The sequence below is a fragment of the Tamandua tetradactyla genome, chromosome 10, assembly GCF_023851605.1.
Source record: "Tamandua tetradactyla isolate mTamTet1 chromosome 10, mTamTet1.pri, whole genome shotgun sequence".
Lineage (NCBI taxonomy): Eukaryota > Metazoa > Chordata > Mammalia > Pilosa > Myrmecophagidae > Tamandua > Tamandua tetradactyla.
This window is the reverse complement of record NC_135336.1, coordinates 105,278,166-105,297,643: the sequence shown is the minus strand read 5'-3', so window position 1 is coordinate 105,297,643 and position 19,478 is coordinate 105,278,166. Positions and strand designations below refer to the sequence as shown.

Below are 19,478 nucleotides of genomic sequence, written 5' to 3'. Positions count from 1 at the left end.
TCCCTGGGGGGATGACAAACATGTTTCATCTGACTGGGGAGACAGGTACCATGATTTGTGTGCTGATGGTGACACCTGCCAGGGACAAGCTGAGGCCCTAGTGAAGGATGTAAGAAAAGCAAATTTTATGCAACTGGAGCCTGTTTCAACTTCCCTGTAGCTATGCATGTAAGCTAACAGGAGCATGCAGGTAAGGCTGGGGCACATGGCGTGGAAAGGGGGTGAGAACTTTGGGGAGTCGGGGGAGTTTCTTAAGGAGAATGGGTGTGATGACCCCCAGCACGCTGCTGAGGGCAAGCTTCCCAGCTCTCATCTTGCAGCCCCAGCACCTGTCACTGCCCCTCTGCACGCAGCAAACACTCAAAGAATGCTCGCTAAGGTAATAAATGACACCACAGCATCAAAATCCAAGCCAGGAAAGAGGTGAATAGACCCATTTAACTTCCTAGGCTCAATGTTTTCCTGACACGAATCAGCCTGACCGCTCCACTGTTGAAGTTAAAAATATTTTCTCCTGTGCCTGGGCTTTACATTCTCAGTGGCTTTCTAAGGGATGAAAAGCGTAGCTCAGGTGCTGGTAAATGAGGAGTTGATGATGTATAATGGTCTGATGAGCCCCTAATTTATCAGACACAGTAAGAGAGCAGGGTGCCCTGAAATAAATGTCATGTTGAAATGTGCCTGTCACTGATTGGATAGGATATAGGAAACGTTTGCTTTAGAAGACTCTCCGTCTGTGGAGTACTGAAGTTTTTATACATGACAAGTAAGAGGCCACATTGCAGGGGGATCTCAAGACACTGAAGAGGACTGCTTCTTCCTTTAAACACCGATGATGGGACCTCGGTTTCCCTTTGAGAGCCACGCTCTAAACATCTTGCTTCAGGAATCAGATGATAATTTTCTTTTTAGGCTAACATAGGAGCTGTGTGTGTGTGTGTAGAGTGGTATCGCCTTTTTACAGCCATATGAAATATGAAATTCTTCCAGGAAAATTTGGGAGGGGGCTTCTCCTAAGTGTGCGGGAAGAGGTTCATTGTTCTCTTTTCGTTGTCCATTTAAAAACTGACATGTACGCATCTGAGAGTAATAATAATGAAGCAGAAAAGTCTGTCTTTAACACTGGGGAAGATGGTCACAAACCAGCCTGGATGTTGAGCTCGCTGGCTCCGGAGGAAGGGCAGCTCTGCTGAGCACAGAACACAGCAAATGAAGGTAGGAATGAGACACTTTTTAAGTCCATAAAATAAGCTTTTTCACCAGAAAATGCAGACACATAAGTCCAACATTCTTTTAACAGAGTGGGGTGGGATGGGGGTGGAAGGCTTGTCCTTATTAGGAGGTTTAAGAAGTCTGACAAACATGATGGAAAGGGAAATCTGGGGAATAAATGCATTCTGGCAAGCCTGAAGCAGCAATAAAACCTGATGGCGCTTTTAAAACTCCAGGAGCGCTCTGCTGCCAGCTCTGCAGAGAACAGTCTAAGGCACTACCTTCATCAACTGTGAAAACATAGGCTACAAGCAACAACAAGCAAGAGCATGGGCTGTACATACCTGGTACTCAGGGATGGATCTTACTGCCTCCACGACCGCCAGGGACATCAGATGCTGGACAAAAGGGATTCGCAGTCCCAGCTGGGATTTCAGTGGGATGGAGATGAGCAGAGTAGAGAGAGAGCAGCCCATGGGACTCAGCCAAGCATTCCTTCCCCGCCCTGGAAAACAGGCCCCATGGAGGACAATGCCACTTGGCCACATGAACACGGACACGTGGCACAGACGAAAACCTCATCAGGGACTCAGCCAAACACTGAAGGGAGATCCCATTTGAATAGACCCTGGCTTATTAAGAAGCTTGGGCATTCTGGGGTTAACTCAATAATAAGGAAAGCCTTTCTCAAATTTGAAGCTCTGCTGCAAAAAGTTTCTGATAATTAGTATAATTTTCTGCCTCTGTGAGCATATGATTTATGCTTTGATGATTCAAAATCTTAACCGTGTCTGAACATCACTCTAGGTTTCGATTCTCACCATATGGAGATAGAGGCAAAAACAGGGAACTGGGCTGACTCTACTGACCTGGGAGAGGTGCTGGAAGGCACTTTTTAAAAGCAATCCTTTCTGTGAATATACTAAATGCCACCGAACTGCACACGCTCAATGGATGAATTGTATGGTATGTGAATTATATCTTAATAAAGTTGTTACTAAAAAAGGGAAAATATAAATAAAGTGACCCTTGATATTAACTTGCTGAGCTGTTATTCTTCTTAAAATAGAAGCCAGGAAAATAAAGTCATCCAAGTCAGATGTTCTTGTATGTATAATGGCTTTTTTTTTTTTTAAACCCACCACATGGAGTCCCATAACTTTTGAGAAAATGACTTTTTTTCTTCCTCACCTTGAGTTATGCTCAAAAGAATTCTGCAAAAGAAAGGACTGGGAATGGTAGACTGTTTATTTTTTAAGCTTCTGAGAGTATCATAAGAACCCGTGAGAGTTAGAAGCACATTTGGGCTGGCGGGTGCCGGCTGGTGGGGGATTGGGGGGAGGAGGAAACTGTCCCACAAAGCCCGGTCCGCCACGTGCTCTGCCTCCTGCACAGAGGATGAATTGGGCACTGGCTCCCTGCCAGACCTGAAACGGATTCAGGAGGATGGAGGCTCTTGCCTCAAAGAATCCACAGGGGGCAAGCCTCTGCTTCTTTGTGGTCGCTTTGGGAACAGGCATTGATGGAGCGCCCACTGCATACAAATTCCAGGACCAGCTGGGGAGGGGACTGGTGAATGAAAGGCTCTTTCGAGTCTTCTTGGCCATCTACTCCCCTGCATGAGAGGCTCGGGATAGGTATAGACACAGAAGGCGCCTCACAGAGAACCTTCAGGAAAACAAATGTGTCTATAACAGGGCTCTCAAACTTCTGCAAAGCCCAGAGCGTGTCTGGAGGAATTTCCATCAGGTAGGTCACGAAATGTTAACGCCATCACAAGCAAATGGCAAGCTCTTAATGCACGTTACATTTGAAAGAGAATATTTTAATTCCACAAAGGCTGAATTATTTTGATTCCTGTTTCCCTCCTTCCTTCTTTCCACTTCAGTAGAGTAAGAAAGCAGAAATGACTTTTAATTCTCCCAACTGGCACACACGATCATCCGGCTCTCTGTCTACCAGGGCCACTGACTTCAGAAAACAAAAGCAGCGGCGACAATAACCCAAGATGACTGACCTTTGCCTTGCGTCTGCTGGGCCGCGATGGCTATTAAACCCATTTCCTTTGGCATCTCAAACATCAACCTGCAAACGGTGAGAAAGATTGGTCAGCCAGAACAGGGACTCGCGCTTGTGAGAGCCGACAGCTTGGACACAAAGACGGACTCTGTGCATTCACTGTGCTTGTGTGGCCAGAGAGGGATCCCCACCTTCGTGTTGCAAAAATGTACAGAACTCCAAAGCCAGGAGGTGTAGCCCCTCCTCCCTTGTCCCTGTAGAGAGAAAGGCTGAGAAGAGGTGAAGAAAACACGATTTAAAATAAAAAAGGGAATGTGTGTGTGTGTGTTTGTGGGACAGGGGGAGTAAATGCACCTGAACTGTTACTTGTGTTCTTTTGCGACGTCCTTACATTGTATTTCTTTGGAATATCCTATCAAGTTCTTTTCCCTCTCTGATGTGGTGTCCCTTCTTCAAGGGACAACCAGCAATTCCTGACATTTGTTTCTACTTACGGGGCATTTCTGTTTGAACACGAGAATATAATAATAACAGAAGTTTCTGATTATTTAGGAAACCAATATGGTGGTAATAAAGCCGTTTAAAAGATACACTATCCCCTGAGAACTAATTATGCTTTAACTATAGTAAATAAATCTACACCTTCTGAGAACTCCGGAGAACCCTGGATTATTTTAGGTTTGCGCTCTGCTTTTAAAATGGTTTCGTTAAAAAGAATACAAACTTCCCTTTTGGGGATAGGTTAGAAAAGTGCACTATATCTCCCACAAATGAGTTAACATTGAACTTTTTCAAAAAAGGAAAGTACAACAAAAAAAGCTCAAAACCCTCACTCTGAGATTTCCTCCAAGCTGCATTCTACATATTTTAACTCTGTGTTGGGACAGTTTTTCCTCTTGATTTCCAGGAGTTACTGATCAGGTACTGTTGATGTAGACCATGGTAAGAGTTATTAAAGTACAAATTCAGGCTTGCCCGTCATCTAATAAATCCACCTCCAGGAGTTTCTGCCTCAGAAAATGCTCCCCAAAGTGCAAAAAGACAAGGATGTTCACTGCGCCATTGCTGCTAATGTAACATTCTGAAAATGACTTGAACTGCGATCAGCAGTGGGTGGACTAAATAAGTTAGTCCGCAGCTGCACAATGAAATACTATACATGCCTTAGAAAAGGAATGAGGTGGCTAAACCCGACTCTGCAAGTAAAATCATGACCCTTCTCCCTACAGGGGACATGACGTCCAGGGGTACGTGTCTCCCTGACAACGTGGGATCAACAATGCCTTCCTGACCAAAAAGGGGAAAAGAAACGTAAACAAAATAAGCTATCAGTAGCTAAACGAGTTCAAATGGGCCGAGAAACTTTTCTGGAGGGTACTCGTACGCAAGCTTCAGCTAGATGTAGGTAATGGCCAAGGTTTGCCAAACCCTAACCAACTTCATTCTTGTTAACCTTAAAGAATATCCAGGGTTCCATCTAAGATCCTTCAAAAGCTGCATGCACTATTTACTTTTCAGAAACCTAAAACCTTCAGATGGTTCCTAGGCCACGTATGTCCTGAAATGCAGAGGGGCCAGCCTCTCTAAGAACATCAACCAGTTCCATCCCCCTATCCCATATGGTTGACACCCTTTTTCAACATGAAAAAAGTTAGAATGGGCATAACCCAAATATCCCTAAAGATTAAGAGAAAAATCAAAGGAGAAGGAGGAGTTATACCAGAGAAGTTAGGATTTAACAAATGAGTATGACTGCTGAATCATTATATTGATATTTCCTTTTAGTCTCCAGTGTCTTGGAGCAGCTAGAAGGAAAAAACTAAAATTGTGGGACTGTAATCCATACCAAACTCTGAAATCTATTTCATAACTATTTGTTAAAATGTACTTTGAAATTTATTGCTTTTTTGTATATATTTCACGATAAAAAAATGTTTAAAAAAAGGAATAAGGTGGATCCAGATGCACAGATATGAGAAGACATCTAAAATGTATTTCATGGAGAAAAAACAGTAAAGAATATGAAATGATCCTATATTGGTGAATATTAAAATAAAATATTTAGAGTATATATTCTATATTACTATCCATTAGTAGACGCATAGGAAGAAAAGCGGAGGGGTGGGGAATTTAAACCACATGAAGGACTTTCCCTTTCTAAGCTATATTTTCCCAATTTGAATTTTTGGCAATTAACATGTCATCCTTTTATAACCAGAAATAATTCTAATAAAAATTAAAAACATGTTAAATAAATTAAAAAGAAATATCAGCCTCGATGAGTTGATCAGACTGGAAGAGACCGTTTGTCCGTGCAGCCATGAAGGTCTCTTAGGAACACCTTTTTTTGGGGGGTAGGGTGAGGAGGTGGCAAGGGCAGGGATGATAAAGGGATAGCCTTTAGTAAGAAGTTTCCAGCTGTAGTATCCAAAAAAAAGTCACCTGGGTGCTGAGGAGAACGAGTTTCTAAGGAAAGACCAAGCTCTGAGTAGCTATTCATCTTCTCTGGTTTAGGAACTGGGTGGAACTTTACCCACGGCTGGGACTCAGTGAGAGAAGGGAAATACATAAAGGCAGAGTAAAACCACACAATGCGTCTCCCCTCAACTGTCCAGACAGTGCACCCACAGCTGCGGGGGCTCCGGTTGCAGCGTCCCTAGCAGGTCCCCATCAGGAAGGACCCACAGACACCTCTCCTTGTTAAGGGGTGCCCGTGGCCAGTCGCCTGCTGGGCTCCCACCCTGTGCTGGAACGTGCAGGGCAGCCTGAGTGTGCAGTCTGCCCCGCGGCCCTGGGCCAGGCCCACTTCCATCTCCTGAGAAAAACAGCTCCAGAGGTATTGCTTTTGGACACCGTGAATGACCCATTGAGACCGAGGGCAGCCGTACACCATTGGGCTCCAGGAAGAAAGCGTCCTTTTCCCTGCAGGGACCAGCAGAAAAGCCTAAGAAGGACTCTTTGTTCGTGCAGGGAGTTAGCGTGTCTTCTAGGAACCTGTGCTCTCCAGAGGGTCCCAGCCCCATGTCACCTGGACTTCTCAAGCCGCAGGGTCTTGGGGACAGCTAAGGAGCGTTTAGGTGGAGTGCAGGGGAGTGGTTTGGTGCACTGTGAGCTGGTCGTCAGGGCTCTATTTCAGGCTACCTGGAATGCTCTTTAAATAAACACGTAGACAGCAGACTGTCATAGGCGATGGACAGTCTTGGTGATGGTGGAACTGGGGGGAGAGGGAGCAGGAAAAAGGGTGCTTCAGAAAGCAAACACAGACCTCTAGAACAAAGAGAAATGATTAAGGGAACATATGCACTAAACTGCCAGAGGTTTGGCAACAGTTAACAGGGCATATTAATGAGAAGACTGAGCCTGTGTTGCTGAAGACCAAGAGGAAATTCAACGAGGAGGGAGACAACGGGGGAAGGAGCTAATGCTTAGCTTGAGACAACTGGAGGCCAGCAGATTTATTTGTGCTACCTGAGATAACTCTGGGGGCCAAACCACACGGCTCGCAGTACACAAAGAAGCATTTGTGAACTTTGTACATTTTGCATTTCTGAAAATGAAGCTGCTTGAGTTTGATTTAGCAGAGAGGAGAAACCTTAAATGTATTTCCATCTTTGGTTGATGATGTCCTTGCAGAAAGAAGGGGGCTGGGAAGGAGGGGGTTACATAATGATCGCCTCCCCGCCTCTGTATATTTTCTTTCCTCCTTGGCAAAGGTTGTGGAATAAAAGGTTTTAAAGGTTTCTGTGAGTGACAGCCAAGTGCATTCCCCCTGGTGCCGAGGGGACACTGCAGAGAAACTCTCTGCTATGGCTCACCTCTGGGTCTGAGACACCAGGAGCCCTGGGAAGGCCACTCTGCAGACGAGACAGCTTCCTGAGCTCTCAGTGTTGAAGCCCGTCGGGGCACCCCTGGGTGCTCTGCCAATGGGGACGTCCTGAACTTCGTGTGGTCGGTAAATAAAGCCTCACTAATGAAAACTAATTCAAAAGACAGGCCAGTATGCAGTAGTGGAAAATGCGAATGAATACATATTTAAGTTCAGACCCAGTCGATCCACTTGGGGGACTTGAACCTTTAGAAACAGGTTCACCACAAGGTCATAAAAGTAAAAATTGGAAATAACCTGAATGTTCAGAAGGAAAACTGTTAAGTAAATTATGGAAATGGAGTCAATGGCATAATTCGTAGTCATTAAAAATGATAGTTACAAAGACTATGGAGCAAACAGAGGAAATGTTTGCAATAGAAGGTAAATAGGAAAGCAGCACATAAAAATGACACATACTTTTATCTTAACTATGTAAAATTCATAGTAAAGCACTGGAGAAAGATTTGACAAAAGGAAAATGGTAGGTATATTAGGATGATTTTTCTTTTATTAGTTTTTCTGTAATATGAGTGGTTACTTTTTAATTTAAAATTATTTTGATTTTTTTTGGAGAAAACATGGTTTATATTTAGGTATATTTGTCATTAATTAATCATCAGTATTTCTAAGAAAAGGATCAGATGATCTGCCTTAAAAATAAATAAGACAATAACTGTACCTGTTACATTCTAACTAACGAGCAAAAGCCCATTCGATAGTAATTAATGAGCATAAATCCTTAAAACCAGTATTCATATACAATGAGAGCCTTACAAACTTTATATATTTTGCAGTGAATTTACTTCCAGGACTTAATCCTAAGGAATATTCAGACAGGGCAACAAAATAATTCAGGGGCACAACTATTCATCACAGCTGTCCTGACACACTGTGGAAAATCAGAAACAATCCAAATGTTCCGAGAGAGAGAGGAATGAAAAAACCCGTAGCATCCCCACGTGAAAGCATATCCTCCAGCCATCACCGAATCGGGCAGATGGCCACCACATACTGTTAGGTGATTTAACAAAGATGCAAAACCCTAAGCACAGCAGGACTCCAATGATGTTTAAAATATAGTTTTTTGAAATTGTTAGCAAATATGCCAAAATATTACTGTAGTTGTCTTAGGGAAGTGGAATTATTTTTTAAAACACAGAAAAGCAGCAAGTGGAAAATGTCATCCATACGTTTCTCCTCTCATTCAAAGCGTTAACACTCTAGCGTATAGCCTTCTTTTTAGAACTCTTCTAACTTTTCAGACTTTTTAGACTTTTTCCTTTTTAAAAAAAATACAGATAGATATATTTTACAAGTTATGCTTCTAATGATTTGGGGAAATTTCCTTACTTTAGAGCTTTTAAAATGATGTTCTGAATGTATATTTATGGATATTGCCATTATATTGATGTTAAAAAAAAAAGGAAAGTTTGAAAACAGCATCATGTCTTACCCATTTATGCAAGCTCTGCATTCCTATGAGCATTTACATAGAAATTTACACAGAAGGCTGCAGAACATGTATTAACGTGGTTTTCTCCAGAGGTGAAGGTGAATTGCAAGATGATATTAATTTCTTTACATTGTGCTATGCAATGTCTGCATAGTAAGATTTCAACTGATTTTTGTTTGCTTCCTTATGCGCTTCAGAATTTTCCAAAACTTCTATAAATTAGAGCACATTTTTTTTTAAAAACATTTTTATTGTGAAATGTAACATAAATACATAAAAGCAATAAATTTCAAAGTATATTGCAACAGTAGTTATGGAACAGATTTCAGAGTTCGGTATGGATTATAGTTCCACAATTTTAGGATTTTCCTTCTAGCTGCTCTGAGAAACTGAAGACTAAAAGAAATATCAATATAATGATTCAACAGTCCTACTCCTTTGTTAAATCCTATTTTCTCTCTTATAATTCCTCCTTCTCCTTTGAATTGTCTCCAATCTTAAGGGGTATTTAGGCTATGCTCATTCTAACTTTTTCATGTTGGAAAGGGCTGTTGTTACATGGAATAGGGGGATGGAACTAGTAGATGTTCTTGGAGAGGTTGGTCCCTCTGGGTTTCAGGACTTATCTGGCCTAGGAACCCATCTGGAGGTTGTAGGTTTCTGGAAAGTAATTATAGTGTATGATCTGATTGGCTTCATTCTTATCTCTCATTGAAGACTGATCTTGTTCTCGGTTTCTTTAACAGTTGTATGTAGCAATGCTGACTTTCAGAAATACAGAACTCCAACTTTGAGTCTTAGGTGTCAAGCATTTGTTTTATAATTAGGAAAAAATGCTATTAAGAGATACCTCTTAATGCCACCTTTTTTTTCAAGTAGGTTAAGTGGGCGTTCTGCAGCTTGCTAGTTGATGAACAATCTTCTCTCTATGAGAGCTCGCCGATCCACAGTGAAGGGGTGGCCAGCTGGACAAGGAGGAGTGGCCAGGCCAAGGACCTTGTTCCTGAGCCTTCCTCTAGGAAGCGCCGTGGAGATGAGTGAGGTGACCTATGGAAACACCAAGCAATCTCTAGAAGTGACTCCCTTCCCTGTAAGTCTAGTGCATCCCCTTACCGGGGGGTCGGGCCTGGGAGACAGGGTGCTGCGGCTGCCAGGGCCTTGGTGCCTCCATGTCAGGGAAGAGGAGCTTTATCAACTCCTGGGTGTTTCTGAGCTATGGAAGATGCCCACAGCACGGCCGGCTTTATCTTCTTTTTACTCCCAGGTTTTGCTGTCCTGACTTCTCCCTTTTCTTTAGGACATCCATCCTCAGGCATGCCCTCTGAGTTTTCCATGTGAAAAAGAAACCATGTATGGGGAGCACGGAGGGGAGGAAAAGGGGGACCCAAGCTGCAACACATTTAAGGCTAACTACTTATTTTTGATTTTTTAACTCTTTTCTGGAAGGTTGATTCTCAGTATTCAAAACTCTGTTGACTTCTGTGTGGTTCAAAGGAAATTAAAATTTTTATTTGCTTAAATTTATTTAATTGTGAACACCCATCATTATATTTGGTAGCAGTTTTTAAAAAGTTAAAAAGCTACAATATCAAGACAACAGTTATCCTTTTACTAAAAAAATCTCATCCCAGGAGTGCGATGGACTTTTAAAGACTCACTGTCTATTGTTCTTGGAAAAAAAATGATCAGTGGTTTCTTTTTAAAATAACAACCTGTAAAGTGGAGCCAGGGCACAGGGGTATGGAGGAACCCGCGGGGCATGGGGGGAGCCACTGTGAGGTTTCTGGGGGAGGTAAACTTGATGACATACACAGAGAGGTCTGGTACACGGTAGGTGTTTAAAAATAGTGCTTCCTCTTTGCCTTCTAGGACCTAGCACCTCCAGGGGCCCTCTGGCCAGCCCATTCCCTCCTTCCCTTGGGAGAAGGAGGGCAGACAGGTAGGGGAGGGAGGAAAAGGGGCAGTAGGGAAAGGAGCATGTGAGTGTGTGTGCACATGTTTTAGCACTATTCTAAAGTTCTAGAGCTAATGCCTCTCCTTTCTACCCCTACACCCCCACAGGCCCACACATTCGCTGCAGGGAGCTGAATCTGGGGCTGAGAGGCATTTGGGTAACATCAGCAAATAAGGATTTGCTGTCAAACAGGTAAGCTTTAGATCATATTTCCTTTTCCTATTTGGGCGTGTAAGAGGATGAGTATTTCATTTGGAGGCAACAGGAGAATTTGGGCTGCTCAAAAGCAGAGGTGCCAGTCTTCCCCCTCGGTGCTCCGAATGCTGGGGGTCAGGTCACCTGTTAGAGACACCTGTTTAACTTCCCATCTCCTAGCACACCCATAAACATCCAGAAGGTTGGGCCAAGCTTCCATGACTCCGATACCACAACACATTCATGCCACTGTTAAATCATTTCATTCCGTACCGGAAGTAGACCTATAGATTCAACTTTCTAGAATGAAGCATCTTCCCAGTGAGTCAAGCATTTATTGATGGTCGTCTGCATTTTTCAATCATTGTTTCTTCCCCCTAACATAAATCCTGGGTGTCTAAGCACCTTAGAATAGTGCATTGCAGGACGGGATTCACAGTCAGGCAGGGAGGCTTGGAATAGTCACGGCACCCACAGTGGCCTGTGTGTCCAGGACGCTGGTTTGGGTCTAGGGTGGGTGAGTTGGGCCTTCCTTTGCCGAGCCTTAATATCACCACCTCACGCTGGAGCCCAGACCATGTCCTGACTCATGATCTTCTCAACCCATCTTTGCAGGCAGATCTGATCTCATAAACTGGACTATCATCTTCAAATGGGGGTAAGGGGGCATCTCGATGGAGAGTATCCACAAACCATCAGCACGTGTCCCCAAAAAGGGGCTGGTATCAGGAAAGGTTGCTGCTACTTCAGAAGCTGGACACTGACTTGTCTTGACCACATGGCCAGCAGGCAGCAGGGAACTGTTCACCCACAGCAAGGAGGGAACTGTCTACTAGGTAGACAGTTCATCTGGTCACCCAGAATTGACTGATTTTTCGCTTGCCATGGGAAGTTTTTCATGTATTAACTCATCTTAGCCTTACACAGAAGAAGACCTTACTTCACAGGTGGAAACAGTCTTGGAAAAGGTGAACATATAGATCAGGAATTCAAATCAAGTTCTGGTCGGGTCTAAGGCCCATGCTCTTGTGTGTGTGTGTTTTGTTAACTTTGTACTTTGAAATCATTTCAGACTTACAGAGCAGTTACAAAAATAGCACAAAGAATTCCTAGATGCCCCTCACCCAATACCCAAATTTTTCAAATATTAAGTTTTTACCATATTGCCTTCTCCAGCTGTCTAGTTGTAATTTTTTTCTCAACCATTTGAAAGTAAGTTGCAGACGTGATGCCCTAAAACCATAATACTTCAGTGTATCTTTCCTAAAAGTCAAAAGAATTATTTTACATAATCATACTACAACTAGCAAGATCAGGAAATTAACATAGATATGCATTATTATCGAATACAGGGGTTAATACACTTTTTCTGCAAAATACCAGATAGTAAATATTTCAGGCTTCTGTGGGCTAAATGGTCTCTGTTGCAAATACTGGCTCCTGCTGTGCTAGAACAAGTGCAGCCAGAGACAGTATATAAACAAATGAGTATGCCTGGGTTCCAATAAACTTTACTTATGAACACATAAATTTGAATTTCACATAATTCCCATGTATCAAAAAATATCCTTAAAAATTTTTTTTCAACCACTTCAAAATGCAAAACATAATCTTAGCTCTTGAGTTGTATAAAAACAGTCAAACAGGCTGCGGGCCATAGTTTAGCAACCTCTAGTTTTAGCATCTATGGATGATTCTTGCTTGAACCGATTATTTCTCTAATGGTTGACAAATAGCGATTTTCTGAACCCATCATTTGTTCTATATTTATATATTGGGATTCTACCATAAAGAAGAGTTATTAATTCTCCCTTATTTATGTGTTTACTTATTTATAGTGGAGTAGATTCGTGGATTTGTATTCCTATCATTGCTTATTTTGATGCTCAAATTGTCCCAGACTGGCCAGCAAGAGCTTTTTCACCTTGGGGCTTATGATCTATCGAATGTCTCTATCATCTTTTAGCACTTCCTTACTTTTTTTGGGGGGGGGGGGAGGCGAGGAGAATGGTAGGACTTCATTTAATTAGATTTTTTTCTATTATTATTATTATATTGTTATTGTTCTAAACTATTTTAGGACAGACTAAATTTTGTTTCATATGACTGCTTCCCTCAAAATTAGGGTCAACTGTTATTTTGTTTTTTTTAAAAAAGATCTACATTTCATTTCTATTAAAGAATCAACTGGATTTAGCAAGTAGCAAAACAACCAACATATTTTCAGTTAAGGCATTTAAAACATTCACCATATTAGAGTAGAGAAAAGAAATTTTAAATATGCTTTCTTCAAAGATCATGGAGGAATTAACTGATAATCTTGGAGAGGCTGGCTCCTCTGAGTTTCAGGATTTTTTGGTCTAGGAACCATCTGGAAAGTATAGGTTCCGGGAAAGCAAACTTAGTGCATGAAACTTTTATAGAGTTTCAGTTACAGCCCTGGGATGTTTTTAAGTTAACAGGAATGATGTTGATTAGGGCTTGGCAAATCAAAGCACTTAGGACTAACTGAAGTTTGTATAAGCATAGCCTCCAGAATAGCCTCTTGACTCTATTTGATCATCCTAGCCACTGGTACCTTATTTTGTTACATTTTTTCCCCCCATTTGGTCAAGAAGATGCTGTCGATCCCAATATGCTAGGGCCAGGTTCATCTCTAGGAGTCCTGCCCCACATTGCCAGGGAGACTTTCACCCTTGGATGTCATGTCCCACGTAGGGGTGAGGGTAATGCTTTTACTTGCAGAGATGAGCTTATATATAGAGAGGCCACCTCTGAGCAACAAAAGAGGTTTCCTGGAAGCAACTCTTAGGCCTCATCACAGGTAGTCTTCGTTTCTCCACTACAGAAATAAGTTTCATAATAGCAAGCCTCAAAATCAAGGGCTTGACCTGTTTTCTTGGGAGTCCCCAAAGTTTGACAGGGTACCTGGGATTTCCCAGATGGGAAAGTTTAATAGTTCCATTTTTCCTTCTTTGGTCCCTTAAGATAGTCTGCCAATACTTTTTTTTGTTAAGGACAAAGGTGCCATAGCATTTTATTGTCTTTACAAAAACAACGAATAATACTTTAATTGAAATACACTCACTGAATGAAGACTCAACACACAGGGGAAGGAGATATCTTTGGAAAAGTATGTAAGGTAAAATGTAAGCAGATTGTGACTACTAGGTTAAAACAAAAATAAGTACAGCTAATTAAAGGTTAGTGGCCTTGTTAGGGCTGCTCCTTTCACTCCAGTTTTTATTACAAATCAGTATCATTAAGAAACCATCACATTTAACACATTTATCGGGTGCCATAGTAATGGTGTAGCTCTACTTTCACATGTTCAGTCCCCCTGACACATCCATCCTTATGAGACAAGTTTTCCCAAGTTAAGGTTTAGAAAATATGGTCAGAGCTGGCTGAATTTCTACCAATACTTTTTAATAATCAGCCCGGTATAGGCTGGGATGTCTCTGGGTAGTACATTAAGCTATACGGAGTACAAGGCCTCTCTTCCATTCTCCACGAGTTTGGGTTGTGTAAATGAGCTATCCAGACAGGTTGATTTAGATTGTGTTACAGAAAATTTAGGTTCTAGACATAATAAACCTCTCTGCCTTTGGTCTCATATAGTAGGTAAAGGTCTAGGGTAAATATACTATCACCTTTTGCCCTGTATTCTGATTTACTTTAGTCCTAGCCAGACTGACTTCATTTTTATCTCTAACTGAAGCCAGATCTCTTTTTTTATATGTAGCTGTGCTAACTTTCAGGGTTGCAGAACTCCATTTTTGAGTCTTAGGTATCACAGTGTTACTCAAAGTTTCAGGGAAATACCAGCTTATACACATATAGCTCAGTGTCTCTGAATCTAGAAACACACTTCCAATTTCAGACTAAGTGTGTTGCTATAAGAGCTTACAATATAGGCTCCAATTTTCTTATAAGTATTTTTTGAAAGAAATCATAGCATATTTGTTCTTTTGTTTCTGGCTTATTTTGCACAGCGCACAGTCCCCAAGGTTCATTCTGCTCGTTGTGTACCTCATGACATCATTCCTTTTTGTAGCCACACAATATTCCATCATATATATATTCTGCTTCTTAATCGTTGTACTCCTCGGCCTCCTCCATCTATTGGGCATCATGGATAATGTCCAAAATAAACAGATCATGTCTTACAGTGTCCTCAGTTGGTTGTACAATTAGCATACTCTAAATTTTAGACAAATTTTATGGTTCACGGAGACAAAGGACCGATAAACACAGCCTCTACAAATATTAAATAAAAACTTCCCCTTATCTCTTTTCCCTCCCTCTGAATTATTTACCCCTGGTAGTGCTACGGTACTGTCAGTTTTCCTGTTAACTACTGGCCACAGCATGGATTTTTAGTTTCCCCCATACCCCTCTACTTTTGACTCTGTTCACTATTGAACCTTTGAAATAGTTCATATGAGAGCTTATAATTGTAGATTTAATCAGTGGGATGGCACTATAATCCCCTCTCAATCATCTTCCCCTTCAATATGGCAATGTTACTTATAACCCCATTAATTAGCGACCCTCAGTTCTATCCATTCTGTACTGGTTTGAATCTATTATGTAACCCAGAAAAGCCATGTTTTAATCCTGATCCAATCTTTATAGGAGCAGCCATTTTTTAAAATCCTGATTCAATACTTTAAGTTGGAATCTTTTGATTAGATTTTCTCCAGGGAGAAGGTGACACACCCAATTGTGGCTATTAACTTTGATTAAATGGAGATGTGACTCCACCCACTCAGGTGGGTCTTCATTAGATCACCGAATCCTCTGAAAGAGGAGACCTTTTGGAGAGAGACAGAAACGACAGAGCCTAGAGAAAAGACAGAAGCCTCGGAGCCAACAGAAACTTCATAGCAGGACTGACACAGATGACACAGAACAGAGACAAGGATGTTTGGCGATGCTTGGAGCCCAGCAGCCATCGCCATGAGATGGTAAGCAAGTCAGAACCTGGAGAGAGCCACCAGAACCAACAGAGCAAACAGAACAGACAGAGAACTGGGAATACTACTGAAGAAGCCTAGAGAGAAAGCTAGCAGATGTCACCATTCACCTTTCCAGCTGAGAGAGAAACCCCGAACATCACTGGCCTTCTTGAATCAAGGTATCTTTTCCTGGATGCCTTAATTTGGACATTTTCACAGCTGTAGAATTGTAAACTTGCAACTTATTAAATTCCCCTTTTGTAAAGGCCATCCCAGTTCTGGTATATCGCATTCTGGCAGCTAGCAAACTAACAAACGTTACTTTGCATTTAAGTTCAACATCCCTGAGTAACTTTCCCCCAGTCTCTAGCTCTGCTATAATCTACAGTACAAACCTCTGATATTGCCTTTACCAAAGTCATAATAGCAAAGTCACACAGTATCTATCCTTTTGTTTCTGACTTACTTCACTCAACATAATGTCTTCAAGTTCATCTACTTTGTCAACTTCTTTACATTTTAGCATAGAGGAGCTTCTAGCTTATCTTGAACTTTCCCAGTCCCACCCCTGAAATCAACCTTTTCTCCAAGGAGCTTTGGCTCCTTTTAGTAGAGTATTTGTAAACCAATTTGGGTACTAACAAAGATATAGAAAATGTATGTGTCTGTGTCTATATACAGTTCTTCTTTCTTTTTTCTCTCATCTATTGTCAAACATGAATTCAATGAAAACAACAATTCCAATCCTGCACCAGTGTTCATTCTAGTGTCCCCTTTTCTATACTTGTAACCTTCTTCAATAGTGAGAAATCTGGCTTCCATTTTCTACATTATAGTTACTACTTTGCTCAATACTTTAATTTGAAGATAGTTTAAAACCCCTATCACAGGGCGGGCCGCGGTGGCTCAGCGGGCAAAGTGCTTGCCTGCTATGCCGAAGGACCTCGGTTCGATTCCCGGCCCCAGCCCATGTAACAAAAACGGAGAAACAGAATACAATAAAACAAGAAAATGTTTAAAAAAATGTTTCCCTTTCTTCCTTCCTTCCTTCCTTCTATCCTTCCTTCCTTCTCTCTGTCTTTCCTTTAAAAAAAAAAAAAAAAAAAACCCCTATCACATACCACTTTGTTGGTTTGTGTGAAAAACAAACCCATTAACTAGAGTTCGTTTGTTGACAGCTCTTCTTGCTTTTGGCCCACGTGTATATAGTCAAAACACCATTTAAAAGTTTCTTGGGTCTGTCCTTTTTTTCCCTTTGCTTTAGTGTGGTTATGTTATTCATCTGAAAATGAGGTGAGGTTGAACTTACTCTTGTGGGCATCCCACATTCTTACTTCTTACTTTTTTTTAACTTGGTTCCAAGATTCAGAACTGTATGGAAAAGGATACTATGAGAAGTGTCAGGCTGCATCCCTGCTGGGGACTGAATCACATCCCCCCGCAAAAGGCATGTCCAAACCCTGGTCCTGTGGGTGGGAACTCATTTGTACATAAGACCTTTTAAGATGTTATTAGTCTCAGCAGGCAGGAATGCTTGCCTGTGATGCCAGAGGACCCAGGTTCGATTCCTGGTGCCTGCCCATGTTAAAAAAAAAAAAAAGAAAAGAAAAAGATGTTATTGGTGAAGGTGTCCAAACTGAATGGGGGTGGGCCATAATCCAATAGGACAATTAGCAAAGGAAATTGGACATGGAGAGAGAGAAGCCTCAGGGAACAGCCAGTAGCTAGAAGTCAATGGTACCCAGAAGAGAAAGATGCCACCATGTGTAATGCCATGTGACAGAAGAGCCAAGCCTACTTCCATATTACATAGAAATTCACCCATCTATTTTTAGTACTTGTATAGTTTCATTTTAAAAATTTATATCATAGGTCCATTTGGAATTTATTCTTATATATGGTGCGATGTATGGATCTGATTTTCTCTCCTTTTTTATTTGCCAAATGGCTGCCTAATGGGCCCAGAAGCATTTATTTAAAAGTCTACTTTTGCTGTAGGGATTTGAGATGCCAACTTTTATTTTATTTTATTTTTTTTAATACCAAAAAACATGTAACAAACACAAACATTCCTCTTTTGATCATTCCATTCTACATATATAATCAGTAATTCTCAATATCATCACATAGTTGCATATTCATCATCATGATAATTTCTTAGAACATTTGCATCTATTCAGAAAAAGAAATAAAATGAAAACAGAAAAAAAAATTTATACATACCATACCCCTACCCCTTCCTTTCATTGATCACTAGCATTTCAAACTGAATTTATTTTAACATTTGTTCCCCCATTACTTATTTTTATTCCATATGTTCTACTTGTCTATTGACAAGGTAGATAAAAGGAGAATCAGACACAAGGTTTTCATAATCACACAGTCACATTGTGAAAGCTATATCATTATACAATCATCTTCAAGAAACATGGCTACTGGAACACAGCTCTACATTTTCAGGCAGTTCCCTCCAGCCTCTCCATTACATCTTGAATAACAAGGTGATATCTACTTAATGCATAAGAATAACCTCCAGGATAACCTTGCGACTCTGTTTGGAATCTCTCAGTCATTGACACTTAATTTGTCTCATTTCACTCTTCCCCCTTTTGGTTGAGGTTTTCTCAGTCCGTTGATGCTGAGTCTCAGCTCATTCTAGGATTTCTGTCCCACGTTGCCAGGAAGGTCCACACCCCTGGGAGTCATGTCCCACATAGACAAGGGAAAGGTGGTGAGTTTGCTTGTTGTGCTGGCTGGAGGGAGAGGCCACATCTGAGCAACAAAAGAGGTTCTCCTGTCGGTGACTTTTAGGCCTAATTTTAAGCAGGCTTGACCTATCCTTTGTGGGGTTAAGTTTCATAAGAACAAACACCAAGACTGGGGGCAAAGCCTATAGCTTTGGTTGTCCACAGATGCCACCTTTTTAATATACTAAATTTCCATATGAACTTGGGTCTATTTTTGGACTTTCTGTGCAATTCTATGGTCTCTCCATTTATTCATGTGCCAATAACACGCAGTTTTAATTAGAGAGGGTTTGTCTTATGTAGATGCTACCTGTCTAGCTCTATTAAAAAAATTGATGGTATTTATGCTAAGAAACCATTAAATTTATAAATTAACTTAGGGAAAACTGACATCTTTGTAATGTTAAGTTGTCCTATCCATGAACAAGGGATGTCTTACATTTGTTCAAATCTATTTTTGTGTCTTTCACATGTTTTCAAGCTTTCACATAAGTTTTACACATTTCTTATTAAGTTTATTCTTAGGTATTTTATTCATTGCTATTCTAAGTGGTGTATTCTCTATCATGATATACTTTAACCAGTAACTGGTTATATGTATGAAGACTATTGATTTCTGTGTGTTAATTTTACATCCTGCTGCTTTACTGAATTTTTTTATTGTTTCAGTTAGTTTTTTCACTGATTTTCTAAGATTTCCCAGATATACTATCATATTAACTGTGAACATAGATAGTTTTCATTCTTTTTCAGTTCTCTTTTTATTTAGGCTGTCTAATATCTCCAGCACAGTGTTAGGTAGAAGTGAAGATAGTGGACATCCTTGCCTTGTTCCTGATCATAGTAGAAATGCTCTTAAGGGTTTCTCATTAAGCAAGATTTTAGCTTTACAACTCAAATATACATATTTTATCATATTAAGAAAGCATCCATTAATTCCTATTTTTGTAATGTTTTTAACAGGAGAGGAAGTTGAACTTTTTCACTTTCTTTTTCAGCATCTAAGGAGACAATCATATGCTATTTCTTCTTTGATATATTCACATACTAATGGATTAATATATCTATA

The 19,478-nt window shown here is 40.9% G+C and overlaps 1 protein-coding gene across 4 annotated transcripts in view; it reads right to left on the bottom strand.

The window, feature by feature from the left end:
* Window positions 1–19,478, bottom strand: part of HLCS (holocarboxylase synthetase) — a 264,092-nt gene that overhangs the window by 10,339 nt on the left and 234,275 nt on the right. For all 4 annotated transcript variants that reach the window (XM_077119101.1, XM_077119098.1, XM_077119099.1 and 1 more), the window contains 2 exons: window positions 3,230–3,297; window positions 1,557–1,717 (listed from right to left, as the gene is read on the bottom strand). In XM_077119101.1, the coding sequence (XP_076975216.1) occupies window positions 1,557–1,717; window positions 3,230–3,297 (229 nt within the window). The remainder of the gene's footprint in view (window positions 1–1,556; window positions 1,718–3,229; window positions 3,298–19,478) is intronic.